Source organism: Cebidichthys violaceus, unplaced genomic scaffold, assembly GCF_023349555.1.
Source record: "Cebidichthys violaceus isolate CVI_PGR_0920_01 unplaced genomic scaffold, fCebVio1.0.p SCAF_20, whole genome shotgun sequence".
Taxonomy (NCBI): domain Eukaryota; kingdom Metazoa; phylum Chordata; class Actinopteri; order Perciformes; family Stichaeidae; genus Cebidichthys; species Cebidichthys violaceus.
The window spans coordinates 8,019,077-8,037,729 of record NW_027176373.1 but is presented as its reverse complement, the minus strand read 5'-3'; the positions used below and the strand labels follow the sequence as shown (position 1 = coordinate 8,037,729).

Sequence of the window (18,653 nt, the reverse complement as noted above, 5' to 3'; positions counted from 1 at the left end):
TCGATGCTGGCATGCCAAACAAATGCGTGACTAGTAGTCCGCAGATCCTGCAGCATACAGACTTCGCATACTCTGTTTTTGTTAATCTGTGTTCGGATAAGACGGGAAAAACAGGCAGCATGATCCACACTGTCAATATCCGGCAATGTTATGTAACGGAATAATGGAAGACAAGGGGGTTGAGCGAGAGAAAACTGCTCCAGGGTTTAGTTGGGTGTAAATCTGGCAGTTTTCTCTTTGAATTATACAGCATATTATTCAGCAAAAGAAGAAGTCAGCGTCTGACTTAATTATCATCTTGGTGCACTAAAAGTTAAATACGCAGATCTTGTTGACATGTTTTATTGTTCATGTCGACTGAACTACGTTTGCTGTTGACAGTCAGAGAAGTCAAATCATCTCAATCAGTTCTCCAGTCAGTGAGTGAGTTCTTTACCAAACAGAGAGTAAAGCTACTGTATGTCACGCTGAGGCAGTCCAACAACAGCCAGCATCATCCCCGACTGGACATGCTGTACTTTACCCACTTTCAGCTACAGTGAGTAAAACGCACAGCTGTTTTACCACTGGCACTCTAATATAGTCGTGAATATAGATGTTTCTTTCTTTCTTTCTTTGTTTGTTGACGGGGACGCTGCTTTTGTTGTCAGTTATAGATGCCTTTCAATGTGCTCTATTTGCTAAACGGTCTGTGTGTTGTACGCGTCCCCTTCATCAGATCCATACAAATGTTTCCATGTATGTGGTTGGCAGGGAAGCTGTTTAGGGCTGTGCTGAAGGTTACCGTCAGCAGGGGTGATGTTGGTGTAAGGAATACAGAGGAATCGCAGGGGATGTGTTGATGGACCCCCCCCATCCCCCCTCCTCAGCCATTTATGTGATGTCATGAAACAAATTAATCACAGGAACCACGATGAGATGGTATATGTGTGTCCTTTAAGGTCCGGCTTCTTCAGCTATAAGACCTCATTCAGTCGCCAAGGTCATGATTAAGAACGCAGTCAGAAGAACAGGCCCAATACGTCCGAGTTAGCTTTGTGTTTCTAGCACGAGTTACTTATCGCTAGATAAATAGCTGACCTCATCAAGTTCAACTTGTTCCATCTCATACCAGCCGTGCTGAAATAATCTTGTCTATGCCTGTATCAGCCCTGTTAACGCACGCACACACACACACACACACACACACACACACACACACACACTTGAGACAAGCTAGCTGGTTAAAAGAACAACCCTGAATCCAAATGTAAACAAAAGGGTCACTCTATTATCAAAATGGAAACCTGGTATTGTTACTGTTCGATTATTATAATTCGCTGATGCTCTGAAGGGTTTGTTTACATCTCTAATCTTTCCCATTGTTTACTTCTACATATAGTGTATATGTTTACCTTTGTTGTCGTTAAAGCTGCCATAACTAACCGACTAAAGGACCTACAGTAACGCGATGAAAATGCAACACTGAAAATGAGTGTTTGTCAGCCTCCTCCTCTGACAGCATACAGGCTTGGTTCTGTTAGGTCTTGTCGGGGGCAGTCGGTGTGTTTGTGGTAATTGTCTGTGCTTTTTTTTTTTTTTAAATGACTCATCGCACTGCCAACAAACTGTACAAGAGTGATTTATCTTTTTACAAGCCGAGACGACTTGTTACGATGCTCACTAACCCAGGTCAACATCCTGGGGTCTGGATTTCAACCCTCTATATGAGGACTGAAGCTTGAAAAGCTGTGTTCTTGATGAGTCAGGTGGTGTTTGTGTGTCATCACGTTAGTCATGATTCATCACTTCAGTATGCTTGTTTATGACGTGATGGACGAAGGTTAACCTAAATCTAAATGTGAAGTAGTCTCTCTACCAGTAAGTACAGAATATTGAGCTATTCATGTGCATCCATATTTTTTTGTATGACAAAGAAAGCATCAAACGTTTTGTTTTAGTATCCAAATATTTGCTGACACATTTCCTGTACATTGATTAATTGCGTAATCGTTGCCGGTCTCCTACTTCCTCCCCCGTCTCCACTGTCTATCTGCTTCTTTCTCATCTTTCTTTTTTGTCATCTCGGTCGATTAAATAAACCTTTTAGGATATAAAATGTAATTAAAAAAAGGTGGAAATTATAATGACTAGACATGGCAGATTACTGCTGATTAATCTCTTGAAATGCTGAGTCATAACAAAAGTCTACGAGGGTCCCAGGGAAGTGCACCGGTGTGCTATATCGACAGCTTTATTGGACACATTACGTCTTCCTGCTCTCATTTCTTCTAAAGCCCAAGGCTCAGACACACACGCACGCACGCACGCACGCACGCGCACACACACACACACACACACACACACACACACACACGCACGTCTTAAATTCATGTCACATAGAAGCCTTACCGGATTATCTCTGTTTAGAGTCAACCTTATATTCACTGAATTAGATCATTGCCATTTGCTTTCTAGTTTAATCACATTACCTAGTATTCCTGATTTGTCACTGCCTGCCTCTAAAAAAAATTGTTGCGTACATGTGCGTCTTTGTGAGCATTTTGCGTGTGTGCGTGCGGCACCCGTGTATGTGTGTGTGTGTGTGTGTGTGTGTGTGAGTAGGGGTCAGTGGGAGTGGTGGGTATGTAAGAGAGTGACCTCCAGTGGTCTAAATATAGCGCCTCCCTCCTCCCCTCGCCTCTCTCTCGGGGCAGTGTTGAAATTCCTAACCCAACTCTTCTGGTCAGATCTCCACAAGGAGCAGACTTTACTTAACTGCTACTGACAACTAAAGGGTTGGCCACGAAAACCACACTCTGAAAGAAGCACTTTATTGCAAATACAAACTTTCCAATGCAAGGATTCCAAGGTTGCGGGAGTGACGGGAGGCCGGAGTGGCAGCAGAAGCTGAAGTTGAAACTGATAGCTGGTCTGTAGGCTCATGTAGTTCTCAGGCACGGGGGCCTATACGCAGCCTTTGATCGACCCAGGCCTCTGCTGGAGCAGTGCAGTGGAATATTTACTCGATCCCCGTCGGTAGAGTTCACTCATGACGGAGGCGGTCGTCTCTTCGGCTATTCTGAGAAGACACTTTGGCGTCATCTCTCTCTTCCGCGATTGCAACACTCGTGGCTCTGAGGCGTCAGGTCGTCTTCACTCGGGCGGTTTTGGCCCGGCTATGGCTCTCCCGGTCTGTGGACGCCACATATCTTCCTGTTTCTTTTGGATTGAATGTGGAATTACAGCTGTCATGAGAGTTTCACGTCTTTCACTTTACCTGTCTGTCAGTTTCTGAAGGATGGAGCTTCACACGTTTAGCTTTGGTTAAACCTGCCTTCTTGCCAAAGCCAGACATTGTTCCAATGTCTGTATTTACTGTCATGGTGGAATAGTTGGATATTAAAGACAACCTTCATCCTGTGCCGCTAATCACTCCGCAAGGAATTTCTTTTATTTGTGTATCATGGGAGCTGTATTTCACACCTCGTAGACGCAGCTATACCCCTCCTACCCTCTCCCATCCCTCCTCCATTCCCCTGTTCCAGCCCCTTTTTACCCACGTCTACCCACTCTATCCCTGTCTCGCTGTCTGGCTGTCTGCACCATGGAAGTGCCAACTAAATGGAGCAGGGCTAGTGTCATCAGCTTCATCAAGGGCCTTGGTAAGCACGCAGGAGGCACACAGGTTCGTGTGCACGCACGCATGTTTGCCTCGTTCGAGTGCTCGGCTTTCACACAAACAGGGTCACTGTCTATGAGGCCCGGGGGCCTGTTCTGTCCGGGAATTAGTGTTTACATTTCACCTCTGCAGCGAGGTCAGGTCACGTGGTCATGAAAGGTCAGTTAGAGCCGACACTGTTAACTCACACACTCTAGTCACTTCTGGGAAATGCTCTTGTTCTTCTCGGCATGTTCAGGGAATTAAACCCGGAAATTCACGCCAGTCGTACAAGTAACCTTTGTGTGAGTTTTTCATTTGTTCCTATACTGTATTGAATGACATATGATTAATAATAATAATCCATAGTGGATGCAGAACTTCCACAAAGTCTTGCTTAAGCTTTTATACTGTATAGTCACCGACGCCATTTCTTACAGTGTTTGAGTTTGTTCTATTTTAAGGGCATGTCAATATTCCTCGACGCATGACAGGAAATGCCTTCTCCATCCTTATGTCTCTCTGTCCGTCTGTCGTCTGTCTCTCACTCAGAGACTTCAGCCGCTCCCTATCTGTCTTTCCCTCTGTGTGTTTATCATTACGTCTTGCAAGAATTGATAGTGCCCAGCCTCCCTAACGATGGAATCAGAAGAGAGGAATGAAAACATGGACTGTCCAGCAAGTGTGTGTGTGTGTGTGTGTGTGTGTGTGTGTGTGTGTGTGTGTGTGTGTGTGTGTGTGTGTGTGTGTGTGTGTGTGTGTGTGTGTGTGTCTGGTCTGTGTGCCTGGAAAGTGTTGCCTGTCAAACCTGGACACACACTCAACACAAATAAGTTATGACTGAGGAGTTTTAACTTCACAAAACTAAATGATGATCAGATTTTCTTCAGACAAGAGGCTGGAGAATGAGCGTGAGGTTCTGTGTCTCAGCTGTACGGTGTTGGGGGGTTCTTTGATGAAGATAACAGTAAACTGTCAGTTTGTATTGTAGCAGTCGAAGCTGCAGAAGTGGTTGTGACAAAAAGCTCATGGAGGCAATTGTGGTTCTTTAAAACCTTTTACCTAAAAAGTTTTTAGCCCTGCTCAGAGTCATAACAGACAGATATGCATGTTCTTATATTAAGTGTGACACCCACTTTCTGAGGATGTCATTCATAAACCTTTTTGGAGATCATTGAAAAAAAAAAAAAAAAAGATGCCCCTCCTCATGGATGCAGAACCTGAGATTCATCACGTTTTTAGTTTCTCAGTATGAAAGTACTCCAGTGATAGTTGTACATTCATGAGAACATGGCAAACAGGAACCGCCATTACATCATTTGGCATAATTAACTGACCTATCCTATTCCCCCCCCCCCCCCCCCCCCCCCCCCCCCCCCCCCCCCCCCCCCCAGCCTCTCCAGTGGGACTGAAGCCCCCCCTCCCGCCAGTCAGTGGAACCTCGGGAGAGAGGAAGGGTCCTGTCGTCATGGCGCCCATCAACGTGGACCCTGAGAGTAAGCCGGGCGAGTTCGTCCTGAAAAGCTTGTTTGCCAACTTCACCCTGCTCTCCGAACGCAAGATTCGAATCATCATGGCCGAACCACTGGTGAGTGACTTAACGTCTGAAATCTCATTTCTCATCCCGTCTCTCTCAGGTTACAGCATGTGTTTCATGAGTTTCTCATATACCTTTTGTCACACTTACTAAGTGTACCTACCAGAAACTTCTTCTTTGGGTTTAAAGGTTTAATTAGGGCTTATTATTTATTATTCTAGTTTCAAATCAAAATGTCTGAGCACAGTCTTGTATAGTGGTGTGAAGAGGTTTGTCCCTTTCTCTCAGGGTTGTTGTATGTTTATGGCACTTATGGTTAGTGTCGAAGCAGCTAGTTTGATACTAAGCAGTGAAGTTGGTCCTGGGCTTGTTTTAGGCACTTAGCCGGTGATCACATTTAAATTTAGCTGAAAATGCAACACCAACATAGGTTTCGAGTGTCTGCAATGTTTACAGAGTATACAGGTTGAGTCTGGAGAGATAGCAATTTCTAAAAATGTAGCAACACAGAGTATTGATAAGGCCTGAAATTATTGATTTTTTATTAATTTTGCATTAATAAAGGGTTTTCTTTAAAACCCAGAATATAATATGGCACTAAATGGGTTTAATTTATTATTGTTTGCAATAAAAATTTAGATTTTTCTAAAAAGGAAATCAATTAGTTGTTCATTTTAAGAGACCTGTCTTACTTGTGTATGTACTAATACTCTTTAATAAAGCAAAAGTATTTCATATCCTCTTACTCAATTAGTATACGGTCGAGCTGTAGAATACTAAACAACTAAAATGATCGATAGCTTCAGCCCTATTTCTGATTACAAAGTTTCATAATAAAATGTCTTCCTGTTCTCGTCTCCTCTGACATTAATGTTTCCCTTCTGTCTGTTCATATCTCACAGGAAAAGCCACTTAACAAATCTCTGCAGAGAGGAGAGGACCCACAGTTCGACCAGGTGCGTGGAGCTGACATGGACACATTTTACCTGTCCAAACTCGTTTTTCTTCTGTCATCCACATCTAGCTGCAGCATTGTTTTATTTTTGGAGTGGGATTAATCTCTCTCTCTTTCCCCTGCCCTGCTCCTTCTCTCCGTGCAGTTGATCAGCAGTATGAGTTCTCTAGCAGAGTACTGCCTGCCGTCTATCCTGAGGACTCTGTTCGACTGGTACAAGAGGCAGAACGGCCTGGAAGACGAGTCCCATGAGTATCGACCCAGGGCCAACACCAAGTCCAAGAAGTGAGAGCACACAAACGGCACATACACTTGATTGTAAAGAAGTTTGAGTAGATTTAGAGTTCTAAATCACAGAAACAGAAAATGCATGGTCAAAAAACAGAAACAGACAACAAACCAGCATGTCAGATGTGCAGGACTATTTCAATATATTGTTATGAAATATTTAATATATTCGTCCTGGCTCATAAAGTTTTTTAATTTAAGACAATAAGCAATACTGTACTAACTGTATTCAGCCCCCTCCCGCACAAACAGCAGAAAAACAACGTCTAAATTAAAATAATACTACCATTGGAAAAAATGCACTAATAAACGGCAGAAGCTTGTTTCCAAATGTCAAACACACTGAGTACACACTGAGCACACACTGCTACATAGTGAACCACATGGTGCCTCCAATTAATGAATTATCAGAAATTGAATAAAAGCAGATACTCATGTGTGTTGCTTACAAAGGCAAGAAGAGGATCAACACTGTAACACTGAGTGTAAAAAGTGTTTCTTTGTTTCTGTCTGTTTCAGTGATGAGCAACAGAAAGACTACTTATTGGAGAGGAGAGATCTGGCAATAGACTTCATCTTTTCTCTCGTGCTTATAGAGGTTTTGAAGCAGGTGAGTCTCAATTTACACCGTAAACAACATGTCTCCTCGTATTTATTGGCATAAATAGGTTTTACTTGTAAAAGAGAAAAATCTGTCGTCAGTATTTCAATCACTAGAAACGAAGCTGCACTGGTTAAGTACTGTTTGTCAGGAAACGATTTTGGATATTTAACACACTCTTCCTTGATTAAAGGGAAAATGTTTGTGTACGTCCAATCACAATCACACAGTCCAATTGTTGATGGTACATCTAGTTAATTAAAGCAGTAAATTCCTCACTACGTGCTCTATTGATGGAGAAAGCTGAGTTGACATCTGTTGTTCTTCCTGCATCCAGCGTCTTTATTTGACGTGACAGTGATGTAGTTGTATGCAAGGAGCAAATACAGGCGACTTCAGCTTGTATTTCTATTCTCCACCTCTGAGTAGCCCGGGGGAAACAGAACTTCCTAAACCTGTTGTAAGTTTCATTGTCAAAGAGCCATCCCAAAATATGAGTGCAGTGGATGTTATGGACAAAGATACATTTTGGCTGACTCGGATATGTAGCCATATTTATTAGAATATACGCCCGAAGAAATGCAGTGGAGAGAGGCTGAGGCTGAGGCTGCGTCTGCGATAGTAGTGAAGGCGATTTTTCCCTTTAACGACTTACTTGATATCAGTTGTCCAGCATTTCCCACCTTACTCATGTTAAACTGTATCTAAATTAACGCAAATACAAAAAGTTCACCAGACTGTGAGCAGAATACATTGAAATAGTGCATTTCATTTGGACGTATTGTTCTAATTTAATGTTCAGATACATCAAGTGAAAAGATGGAAATCAGAATAAAATAATAATAAACTTTTTCTCTCAATCCAGATCCCCCTCCACCCTCTTTTGGATGGACTCATCCAAGAAGTCATAAACCTGACGTTCAAGCACTTCAAATACAAAGAAGGGTAAAAATGATCACATATAGAAACACAAATAATTTTCTAGAATGCATTTCAGTAATACGGTCTTCACTTTCTGACCAACTTCAACATATTCACATGCGGTGTTGCAAATGTGTGTATCGTTATTACAGTCACTACATACTATAATATTCATGCTTTGTGTTCACTTCTTAGGTATCTGGGACCCAACACAGGCAACATGCACATAGTGGCTGACCTCTATGCTGAAGTAGTGGGAGTTGTAGCTCAGTCTAGGTAATGTGGAAATGAATCTTTATGCTGCTCGTGTGTTTATGAGTGCATGCCACTTAAATGTTTGTACATCAACAGCATCAACATTCATTTGCTGAGGTAATTTGCCACATACCCAAGTAAGTGAAAATAAGTAATATATAATATTCATTTAATAGCTCAAAGCTAATGAAGATGCAGAGTGTTACAGTAAGTTAATTTAGTTATTCAAAATTCTACAATTGGCCTTACAAGTTTGCACTTAAATATCTAGAATTCAGTTTTAAATGTGGCTTTATTTCCTTATTTTCGTAGCTGAGAATGAAATGTGTCTCACAGTGAAGGCAGATTTGTGATCCAGGTGATAACGTAGTTACAGTAGCTGCCTGTCCTCCTCTTGACCCCCATTTCAGTGGAAACAGAAGTTACAAATGCTGCCCCTCTGACATGAGTACAAGTGAGGGAAAGAAACAAATGCCCGTGTGTGTGTGTGTGTGTGTGTGTGTGTGTGTGTGTGTGTGTGTGTGTGTGTGTGTGTGTGTGTGTGTGTGTGTGTGTGTGTGTGTGTGTGAGTGAGAGAGAGAGATGGCAACTGAAGATAATGACACTCCAGATGATGGTCCTCTGTCTGTGTAATGTTGCGATGAGCGATGAGCACTGTTCCCATTTTCCAGGAGGTTATTACTGTGATGGAGGAGGTTCACAGGGCAGCTCAGTCACTTCTGTCACACACACACACACACACACACACACACACACACACACACACACACACACACACATCGCTGTACCCCTATCTTTCTATCTCATTGACATAATTCGCTTCCTTCCCCTATCCTTAACCGTCACGGCTGGATCGAAGTCAATACTGAGCTCTGGTTTAGCAAATGCAGCAAACTACTGTGTGGTTGATTAAGCTTCCTGGATGACTTCTAACACTCCTTATTTGTTATTTGTTTGTAGTACATTATTTTACACACAGGGCTGTGAAAAGGTTGAGCACACACTGACTCAAACCATAATCAATCTTGGCGCATACTTTATTCTTGGCATTGTGTGTGTGTTTTTCCAGCTTGATTTATGGATCACAGTGTTTATGTGTATCTTATTTAAACACTCCTCACTAAACAGGAGGCCGATGACTGTTCCATCTTACTGAACTGCTGTGGCAACCCCTGTGAAGTGCGCAAAACAAACGCAGACGCCCCAAAGAATCAGTGCACGCACGCACACACACATTCCCTCCAGATCACCCGTCCAGATGCCATTCTAAATATAGGCCTCCAGAGCACTGTTGGTAAAACTTTTTTGCACATGCAAAAACAAACTGGTGAATACAGGAGTCTGAGTTCAGCAAATAAACACACTTTCCACTTTGTTGTAGTTATTCCACTAACCATGCCACCACTCACCTGAGACTTGGATATGAAAAACACTTTGCTAACACATCCAAAGAGAGCGAATGTTCACATCTGGTGGCCATTTACTCGGCAGGTTCCCAGCAGTGAGGAAGAAGTTCATCTCCGAGCTGAAGGAGCTGAGACAGAAGGAGCAGAGCCCCTACGTCATCCAGTCCACCATCAGCCTCATCATGGGACTCAAGTTCTTCCGCATCAAAATGTACCCGGTGGAAGACTTTGAAGCCTCCTTCCAGTTCATGCAGGTAGAGCCAAAATCATTTGGTCCCTTGCCTGATTTTTACATTCCAACAAATTGTAAAAAAGGCTCTGGTTTAGGAATCTCGGTGAGGTTTTCTACAGGACAGACGTGCTCTTTTTTTCATCTCCGGAAGCAGTTTAATGCTATCAAAGAGCTATCCTATCCTGACTACCAACAGATTCCTCTAGAGTAATTAGGGGTTATGTGCCTTTTTTATTGTCCCTTTGGTGGTGATTGCAGTGGTGAGAATGTTTCTCATTTCCGCACACCCGTAGCGATGCAGGGATTAGAACCGGTGACATTGCATTCGCTGCATTATCAAGTACGTACATCGTTTCTATAACTGTCTCTTACTCTCTTTCTCTCCTCAGGAGTGTGCGCAGTATTTCTTGGAAGTGAAGGACAAAGACATTAAACACTCGTTAGCCGGACTCTTTGTGGAGATACTTGTACCTGTAGCTGCTGTAAGTTCATTTCATCTTCCTGCTGACAGCACCTCAGCGTACTAATGCTTTTTCTGGATTCATTTTAAAGCCAGAGTCACACTAAGTTATTGTCTTTCTGCTGTACAGTAAATCTGCTGGTCTTAATATATAATGTTTATATCTTGAGAATAATCATAAGAGAGTAATGAGAATAATAATAAAAATGTTAAGCTTGAATATATAGTGTCTTAGTAGTGTTGGGGTCTGGCAAAAACACTTCTCTAAGCTAACTTTTGCGTTGTTCGTCGATCCAGACTGTGAAGAACGAGGTGAACGTACCATGTCTTCGGAATTTCGTAGAAAGTTTGTACGACACCACACTGGACCTGTCCTCAAGGAAGAAACACTCTCTGGTAAGTTTCTCCTTTTGTTCCATTTCATCCCTGCTCCTCTCTCCTCATTTCCTCTCCATTACCAGCGATTGGTGAAAGCACTTACTGTAACTCTTCAACATGTGGGCTTTTATCTTTCCATGGAAAGGAGACAGGAGTGCAGTGTGCAGTACACCTCTCTTATTGAGATAGTGGTCTGTCACGAACAAACATGCTGTAAAACAACTGTACATTTTCAGGACTGGTATGAAAAGGACCTTCTTCACTGCTTAAAAGTTTGAACCATGAATGTCAAGGAATAGATAGAACAGGCAATAACCTCTGATGCAGGTTTAATACATCATAACTACATTATTTCCTGGGAACAAAAAGCTTCCTCACAAATCTTTCCTATACATTTCTTTTAATCTTTAGTTTATTGTATTATTTCTTAAAGTCTTTTTTTCTACATAGGCGACAGCTGTGGTCAGAGGCTTTATGTTTTCAGGTTGTCCGTCCGTCTGTCTCATTCTCGTGAACGCTATACGTCAGGAACGCCTTGAGAATTTGGCACAAACGTCGTCTTGGACCCAAGAATGTACTGATTGGCCATAACTCAAGAATTCATATGATAATTATGACACTTTCACATAGATATCATTAATAATAAAATTACATTTTGGACAGACACAGACGTAAGCTTGACCGGTTGGCGGAGGCGTACAATGGTAATTACAGTATGTAATTATTTTAGTGCAGTAACCAGCTTTAATCTTTCTTGTTTCAAAATACAAACACTCATTTGTAGAAGATTCTTGAAAGTATTAAAACTCATTCACATATTAGGTAGTGATTTTTTTTTTTTTTGTAGTGCAGCTGAGCATTGCTTGCTGAGGCAATGGTCCCCTTTAGTTTTCCGAAATGTTGCCCCTAATGTGCTATTCGCGATATGTACCCGGGTTCCTCCTGCTGTGACGAAGTCATGTATTCAGTGCTGCAGACATGTTACTCGGCCATTATGCGTGTTTCCTTTGTCAGATTCTCCAAATACTCGGAGCAAACCGTGAATTCGAGGCTCAACACACCTCTCTGCACTAAACGAACAGTGCATCCATGCACACAAACAAACAGTAACCTGCCATGTCAGAGCAGAATGGGCAGGTATGATAGGAATGACAGTCATGTGGTGCAATCTGAGTACCTGAGAGAGACTGAAATGCGAGGGTGACAGATAGCAAATACCAACTTAGATAAGGAGTGACAGGTAAATGATTCACTCCTAAAAACCTAGCATTTCCATAACCATTTATGACAAGGGTGTACCTGGACTCACACAGGTCATTGAAGGCATTCATGTTCAACAGTGATCTGTCTGCATGCCCATACCAGCTGATTGAAAAGACAAGACACCAAGTTCACATTCCTGTATGGGAACTTTGTGTTGACGATTCTATAAACTTGCAGTGGTACAATTCCAAGTCCATAAATGAATTAAACAGACAGCCAGAAAGAAACCATGTGGCAATATAAAGCGCAGATAAATAAGTGTTTAATTCCAGAGAGGAAGACATTGATGATTGAAGAAGCAAACAAAACAGTTTAGTGAGGGATTCATGAGGCCTGAAACAAGTGGAACATGATTGTGAAAAGCGTAATCTGAAATAATGTGATTGCCCATTGTTTTTAGATGACAAAGGAAGAGCTCAGAAATGAGGTTTCACTTTAGAATAAATGATTCCGAGCCCTTTTTAATGACTGACTTCATTAAAAGCTTCAACATCTAAAAGCAGTTTCAAAGTAATTTGCATGCATGTAGAAAAATGGCGAGGCAGACAGCCTGAGTCCTTTATTTCATATTTACATTCAATGAATGAACTTTGAATTTGAAGTGCCTGATGCAAATGTCTCCCATCTGTCTTCTCTCTCTCTCCACCCCAGGCTCTGTATCCTCTGGTGACTTGCCTGCTGTGTGTCAGTCAGAAGCAGTTCTTCCTCAGCCGCTGGCACATTTTCCTCAACAACTGCCTCTCAAACCTCAAGGTCAGCCTTTCTGTCTGCACCATGCAAATGAAAGAATTACCATAGTAGGCATTTATTTGTATAGATCACAAGTAGTGTGTGTGTGTGTCGTATTCACACACAGAAACAATGCAGCCAGTGCAAGTATCTGTCAATGAAGAATGATTTTGACTCAGTACATGCACACAACACTGAACTTCACACTGTGGCACCAGCACGACATAATACCTCTTCAACTACAAAATCAACCATCAGTATGTTTTGCCCTGAGGGAAGCACTGCAGGTTACGAATATAGTGATTGATGGGGGCTCATTAACACTTTGATTTATGATCACAATGAACATCACTATATATGCTCTGACAGTAGTGCATAAAGTAAATTATGTGTATGTAAAGTATAGGGCTGTTTAGAAAATAAAAAAACAATTAAAATTGATCTTCATTTGAATGATCTGATACAGAGTATTAAAATCCCAAGATCAATCTTTTAATATCTGCCTTTTCAAGTGGATTCTTAAAATCAAGCGAACCTTGGTGGAGTCAGAATATGCCGGGAGCTGCTCCACTGAAGGCTCCACCAAGCAGCCGTGCCGGTGTGTGACATGTTACATTTAATAACGCAAGACGACTCCACCGCAGAATTTTTCTCTGTTTTGATCGCAAACAACAGCTGATCTGCTCTGGGCACATCACATTGCGGTGAATCAGTCTGACATCATCTGTAAACATGTGGATTGCACTTAAACCCGGCTCTGGTCATTTTCACACAGTAGTACTGCGAGCGGTAAAGCTTGCCCGTGGAATTTTACAAGTTGTTTACTTCATCTGCTCTCGGTCGCTCTTTTTAATAGTGCACTACGTTAAAGGGTTCCTTGTACAATTACAGCATTAGTCCTCTGAGAATTTCTTGAATCGAATTGGGACCTTGTGAATCGGAATTGGAGTCGATTGGGAAATCAGTTTCTGATCTCGAGCGTTAGTAAGTTACAATACATGAGGAATGCCTGTCTGTTTGGCTGAGAGTAGTCCCTGTGAAACATTTTTGTGAAATGCGAGTCTTGTGAAATGCTGCACCTGGTGAAACACGATGAATCTTTGTCTGAATGCAGAATAGAGATCCAAAGATGGCCCGCGTGGCTCTAGAATCACTCTACCGCCTGCTGTGGGTCTACATGATCCGAATAAAGTGCGAGAGCAACACTGGAACACAGAGGTAACAGCCACATGTCATGACATAAATATTATCAACAAGATGTAAGATATAACTTTAAAGTTGTCAAGTGTTTAGCATCAATATGTTATTGTTACCTATATTGTTACACCTTGTTATAGTTATTATGAACAAATGCGGGCACAAAGAAAACTCTGTTTATGCTTTTTCTTTATGATGTTTTAGCAAGTGCAGCACACTTTTATGGTGTTAGAAATTATATGATTTTGCTGAGGTATTAACTTATGTCTCAACACTTTCCCCTCCCTCTCTGTCTGTCTCTCCTCTCTCTCTCGTCTCTCCTTTCTCCCACAGTCGTCTCACGTCCATCACCTCCACTCTGTTCCCCAAAGGTAGTCGGAGCGTCGTGCCCAGAGACATGCCTTTGAATATTTTTGTCAAGATTATCCAGTTTATTGCACAGGTGTGTATCACACTTGCACATACTCTCACACACAGAACTGGTACACTCTGCTTTAGGCCATGATGAATGAAGTGGCGTTTGTTGTGTTAAGTGTGGAGCCAACAATGTGCCACCTTCCAAGATTTATTCTGTGCTTCTTTCTCTGCTGTCAATAAGAAATACAAACACTGGTTAATCAAAAATTCCAAACAGCATATATGACATTTATTGTAAATAACACATACGGATAAATAACTTATTTTATCCATGCATTGTCTTGTCCTTACGTCTCTTTTTCCATTTTAAATTTTTCTTTATAAACAGTAAAAATGTCCTATTGGTGACATACAGTTGATGGGCTTGCTGCCTCACATCACATTAACTCTGAAATCTTGTAAAACCAGTTTGTTTGCTCTCTGTTCAGGAGAGACTGGACTTCGCCATGAAGGAGATCATATTTGATCTGCTGAGTGTCGGGAAACCTGCCAAAGCCTTCAGTCTCAACCCAGAGGTAATGAGAGCAAACACAGACATTCAATCATGTGCACACAATCGCACACAGATCAACATTGTGTTCTGTGGGCCACGTTACAAGGATGAGCATTCCAGTTTTTATTTGTAGTCCTCAGTCAGCGACGAAGGTAAAGAACGGTATGCTCTCTGTTGGTGCATTGAATAGGAAATGTTTCAGCTGTAGCAAAGAGCACTTAGGGTTGATCATATGTAATGTGATTACAGGATTCTGGTCATATGAACCAAAATAAATAAAGGGGAACCGATTTGTTTGTTGTTTAGAGGTCTTGGGGAGTTCTCCAGAGGGAGCTTAAAGATCTTTGATTAATTACCCAAAGTGCTGACACTTGAGTTTGAAAATTAAATAAATCTAGAGGAATTAGTAAGAATTGAGTTTAGCAGACCTCTTGGCCATCTCCCCATCTCAGCTTGAGGCTAGTGGCTCGAGGCTACATTAGCCTCAACTAGCATAACGCTACTGAATCTCCAACCAACCTGTTGTTGCAGTCTAGCGATTTTGTAAATTTAGGCCAGGGTTTGACAAGGAAGTATGCATGGAATAAAAAAGATGATATCTGTGGTTCTGATGCATCAGTTTTTATCTGAGTACTCTTTTAACCACATTGAAGACATTATTAACAATCACCAATGCGGTGAGTATGTTTTGGATAATTCCAAAATATTTACGATTAGGATTTTTAGATGACAATAAATAAAAAATAAGATCACTTACACGTAGAACAACAATCCTTCGAGAGGAACTGAATTATTTAATGTTTTAAATAATCTTCCCAAATAAATATTTATACACAGTAGTAAAAATTCTGTTGTGTCTTCCAGCTTATGAATTTGTCATGTCAAAGTGTTAGCACCGCCTCAGTCCCTGCTCACAAATATGCCATTGTTATTGATAAACAGACTCTCTCTGCTGTGCTTTATCTGTGTTCCAGCGTATGAACATCGGTCTCCGGGCGTTCCTGGTGATAGCAGATGCTCTGCAGCAGAAGGACGGAGAGCCTCCTATGCCCAACACAGGCGCCACTCTGCCCTCTGGAAACTCTCTGAAGAAGAAGAAGACTTATCTCAGCAAGACACTTACTGAAGAGGAAGCCAAACTTATAGGTCTGTGTGTGTGTGTGTGTGTGTGTGTGTGTGTGTGTGTGTGTGTGTGTGTGTGTATGTGTGTGTGTGTTTGTGTTCGTAGGCATTCAAGACAGTGTAATATGAATGTAGCCTCTAACTGCGTGCACTGTCTCTTCCTGTCCTACACAGGCATGTCCTTGTACTACTCCCAGGTGCGGAAGGCTCTGGACAACATCCTGAGACACTTGGACAAGGAGGTGGGTCGTTGTATGATGCTCACCAGTGTCCAGATGCTCAACAAAGAACCAGAGGACATGATCACGTATGTACAGTAACAGCAAAGTCCAGTGTTTTTTTTGACCTACCGGTATTTGGAGTTACCTAACTTTCCCTGACTTAAGCAAGCGTGCTTAACATCCCCCTCTATCTTTGACAGTGGCGAAAGGAAGCCTAAAATCGACCTGTTCAGGACATGTGTGGCTGCCATTCCTCGTATCCTTCCTGATGCCATGTCCAAACCTGAGCTCATTGACCTGCTCTCACGGTGAGTTAAGAGACAAATATATAATTATTTGTGTTGGAACCTCGATGGTTTTTCTTTCCTTCAATGAGGTCGTACAACAAGATCTTGTTCATTCAACTCTGTTCATGTGTGCTCCTCTATCCCCTCAGACTTACTGTGCACATGGACGATGAGCTTCGTCTTATTTCCCAGAATTCCCTGCAGAGCCTGTTACTCGATTTCTCCGACTGGAGGGAGGACGTCCTGTTTGGTTACACACATTTTCTTTTGCGTGAGGTATATCTGAACTTGACAGAAACATGCAGCTACCTCACCAATAAGATACTAATCCTGCATTTGCAACTGTTACACTTCCTTTACATGTGTGTTTTAGGCTTGGTTTATTGATAAACAACAGATATAAACCTTCTATGAATGTCCCTCTCTTAACGATTCCAGGTTCAAGACACCCATCAGGGTCTGCAGGATGCCTCAGTGAAGCTCCTTCTCCAGCTGCTCACTCAGTGGAGGTTAGCGCTGCAGCTCCAGGGGAAGACGCGAGGTGGAGTTGAGGTTTGTACTTTAAAACTACTACTTTACAGACATATTTGGTTATTTGTTCACCCATCACGTCATCAGTATCTCAGAGATTACTCAGAGAGAGTTGATTGTATTTTCCTTATGTTGAAATACGTTGGTCCAATGATGTAGCTCGTCACTAAAATGACAGTGATAAGCTGAAAGCAGGTTGCGGTTCTTCAAGTATGTCAATTTGACCCATGTAAAGTGTCAACTGCCATAACTATGGGTTTAATAACTGGTCAAACAAGGTGACTTGCAGTAATATAATATGTCCTTTGTCTTCCTTTCTCCATCAGTCCAGCCCCAGACTGCCAGAGCGAAGCCCTCACTGCTCTGTGCTCCATGCGGTCGAGGGCCTGGCCCTGCTGCTCCTCTGCTCGTGTCAGATCAGCACGAGGAAGCTGGCTGTTGGAGTGTTAAGAGAAATACGCTGCCTCTTCACAGCTCTGGGACATGCTGACGTGAGTACAGGAAGTCTCACATCGTCACCAAGCAAACACAGTGGAGAACAATTCACAAGCTTCTCTTGACATTTTGACAGATATTACCAACGTGCGCCACGTAGCCGGTGGCAAATCTCTACCGAAGAGGGAGAGAAATGATGGAAGGAGAGACGTAGCTGTAATTAGTTATGCAGCATATATACGGTGCATGTATTTTTCACATCGTATGACGCTGTTATATAAATAGCTGATTCTATGAATCTCCCTCCAGGACGATGACAAACCCATGATAGAGGTCATGGACCAGCTGAGCCCAGCTGTAATGGACAGCTTTGTTCATGTTGCTGTCTCCGACTCGGTACGTGTGTTTATGTGAAGCATGTATCGGTAACATTAGTACATCACAATCCTCCAAATGACTTCCTCAGCTGCTGTGTATCATTCTTAAACACCTCCCCTCCCCTCCCTCAGTCTACCTTGCCTCTCAGCCACCATGTTGACCTCCAGTGGTTGGTGGAGTGGACGGCTCGACTGGTGAGCAGCTCCTACGACGTGAAGAGCCCCAGCCATGTCTGGATCTTTGCCCAGTGTGTGAAGGACCCATGGGTGCTCTGTCTGCACATCTTCTTGCGGCAGGAGCACCTGCCCAAACACTGCCCCACCGCCCTGGGATACGCCTGGCCCTACGCCTTCACACGACTACAGCTGCTGCTGCCACTGGTTGACCCCAAGTACGAGAACACGCTTTATTATATCATACTTTTCAGGCATTTAACTGTTGCTTTAACAACAGTCTGTGACCATAGAATGATATGTCATACAACAAATGATCCATGTGTATGGGAGATTAAAATATCTGACCACCTGCCTTTTCTCCTTTTGTCTTTCTGCAGCAGTCCAGTGAATGCTAAGAAGACCAGCACGGCCGGCTCCAGTGACAGCTACATCTCTCTGTGGCGTAACTACCTGATCCTGTGTCTAGGTGTGGCTAAGCCCAGCATCATGTCCCCCGGTCACCTCAGAGCCTCCACACCAGAGATCACGGCCACCACGCCCGACGGCAGCGTCACCTATGACAACAAGGTGGGTGTTTGAGCTGGAAATGTTGGGATTATTTCATTATTTCCATGTCCTGAATAGCTTTCGAATTTCTCAGACAGTCAGGGAAAAGAGGCCCTGCAATTAACTTTTATTGTTGTTATAGATCATTCTGCCAATTATTTCTCTAAAATGTCAGAAAACAGTGA

General features: G+C 42.5%; 1 protein-coding gene across 5 annotated transcripts in view; it reads left to right on the top strand.

Moving 5' to 3' along the window:
• The window catches only part of fryb (furry homolog b (Drosophila)), a 47,570-nt gene that overhangs the window by 7,189 nt on the left and 21,728 nt on the right, over positions 1-18,653 (top strand). For all 5 annotated transcript variants that reach the window (XM_068716030.1, XM_068716028.1, XM_068716032.1 and 2 more), the window contains exons 2-23: positions 5,035-5,228; positions 6,080-6,133; positions 6,278-6,417; positions 6,940-7,030; positions 7,887-7,966; positions 8,138-8,218; positions 9,689-9,857; positions 10,225-10,317; positions 10,593-10,691; positions 12,588-12,689; positions 13,780-13,883; positions 14,196-14,304; positions 14,708-14,794; positions 15,747-15,918; positions 16,069-16,201; positions 16,316-16,423; positions 16,552-16,678; positions 16,841-16,954; positions 17,260-17,424; positions 17,678-17,764; positions 17,878-18,137; positions 18,300-18,489. In XM_068716030.1, the coding sequence (XP_068572131.1) occupies positions 5,035-5,228; positions 6,080-6,133; positions 6,278-6,417; positions 6,940-7,030; positions 7,887-7,966; positions 8,138-8,218; positions 9,689-9,857; positions 10,225-10,317; positions 10,593-10,691; positions 12,588-12,689; positions 13,780-13,883; positions 14,196-14,304; positions 14,708-14,794; positions 15,747-15,918; positions 16,069-16,201; positions 16,316-16,423; positions 16,552-16,678; positions 16,841-16,954; positions 17,260-17,424; positions 17,678-17,764; positions 17,878-18,137; positions 18,300-18,489 (2,759 nt within the window). The remainder of the gene's footprint in view (positions 1-5,034; positions 5,229-6,079; positions 6,134-6,277; positions 6,418-6,939; positions 7,031-7,886; positions 7,967-8,137; positions 8,219-9,688; positions 9,858-10,224; positions 10,318-10,592; positions 10,692-12,587; positions 12,690-13,779; positions 13,884-14,195; positions 14,305-14,707; positions 14,795-15,746; positions 15,919-16,068; positions 16,202-16,315; positions 16,424-16,551; positions 16,679-16,840; positions 16,955-17,259; positions 17,425-17,677; positions 17,765-17,877; positions 18,138-18,299; positions 18,490-18,653) is intronic.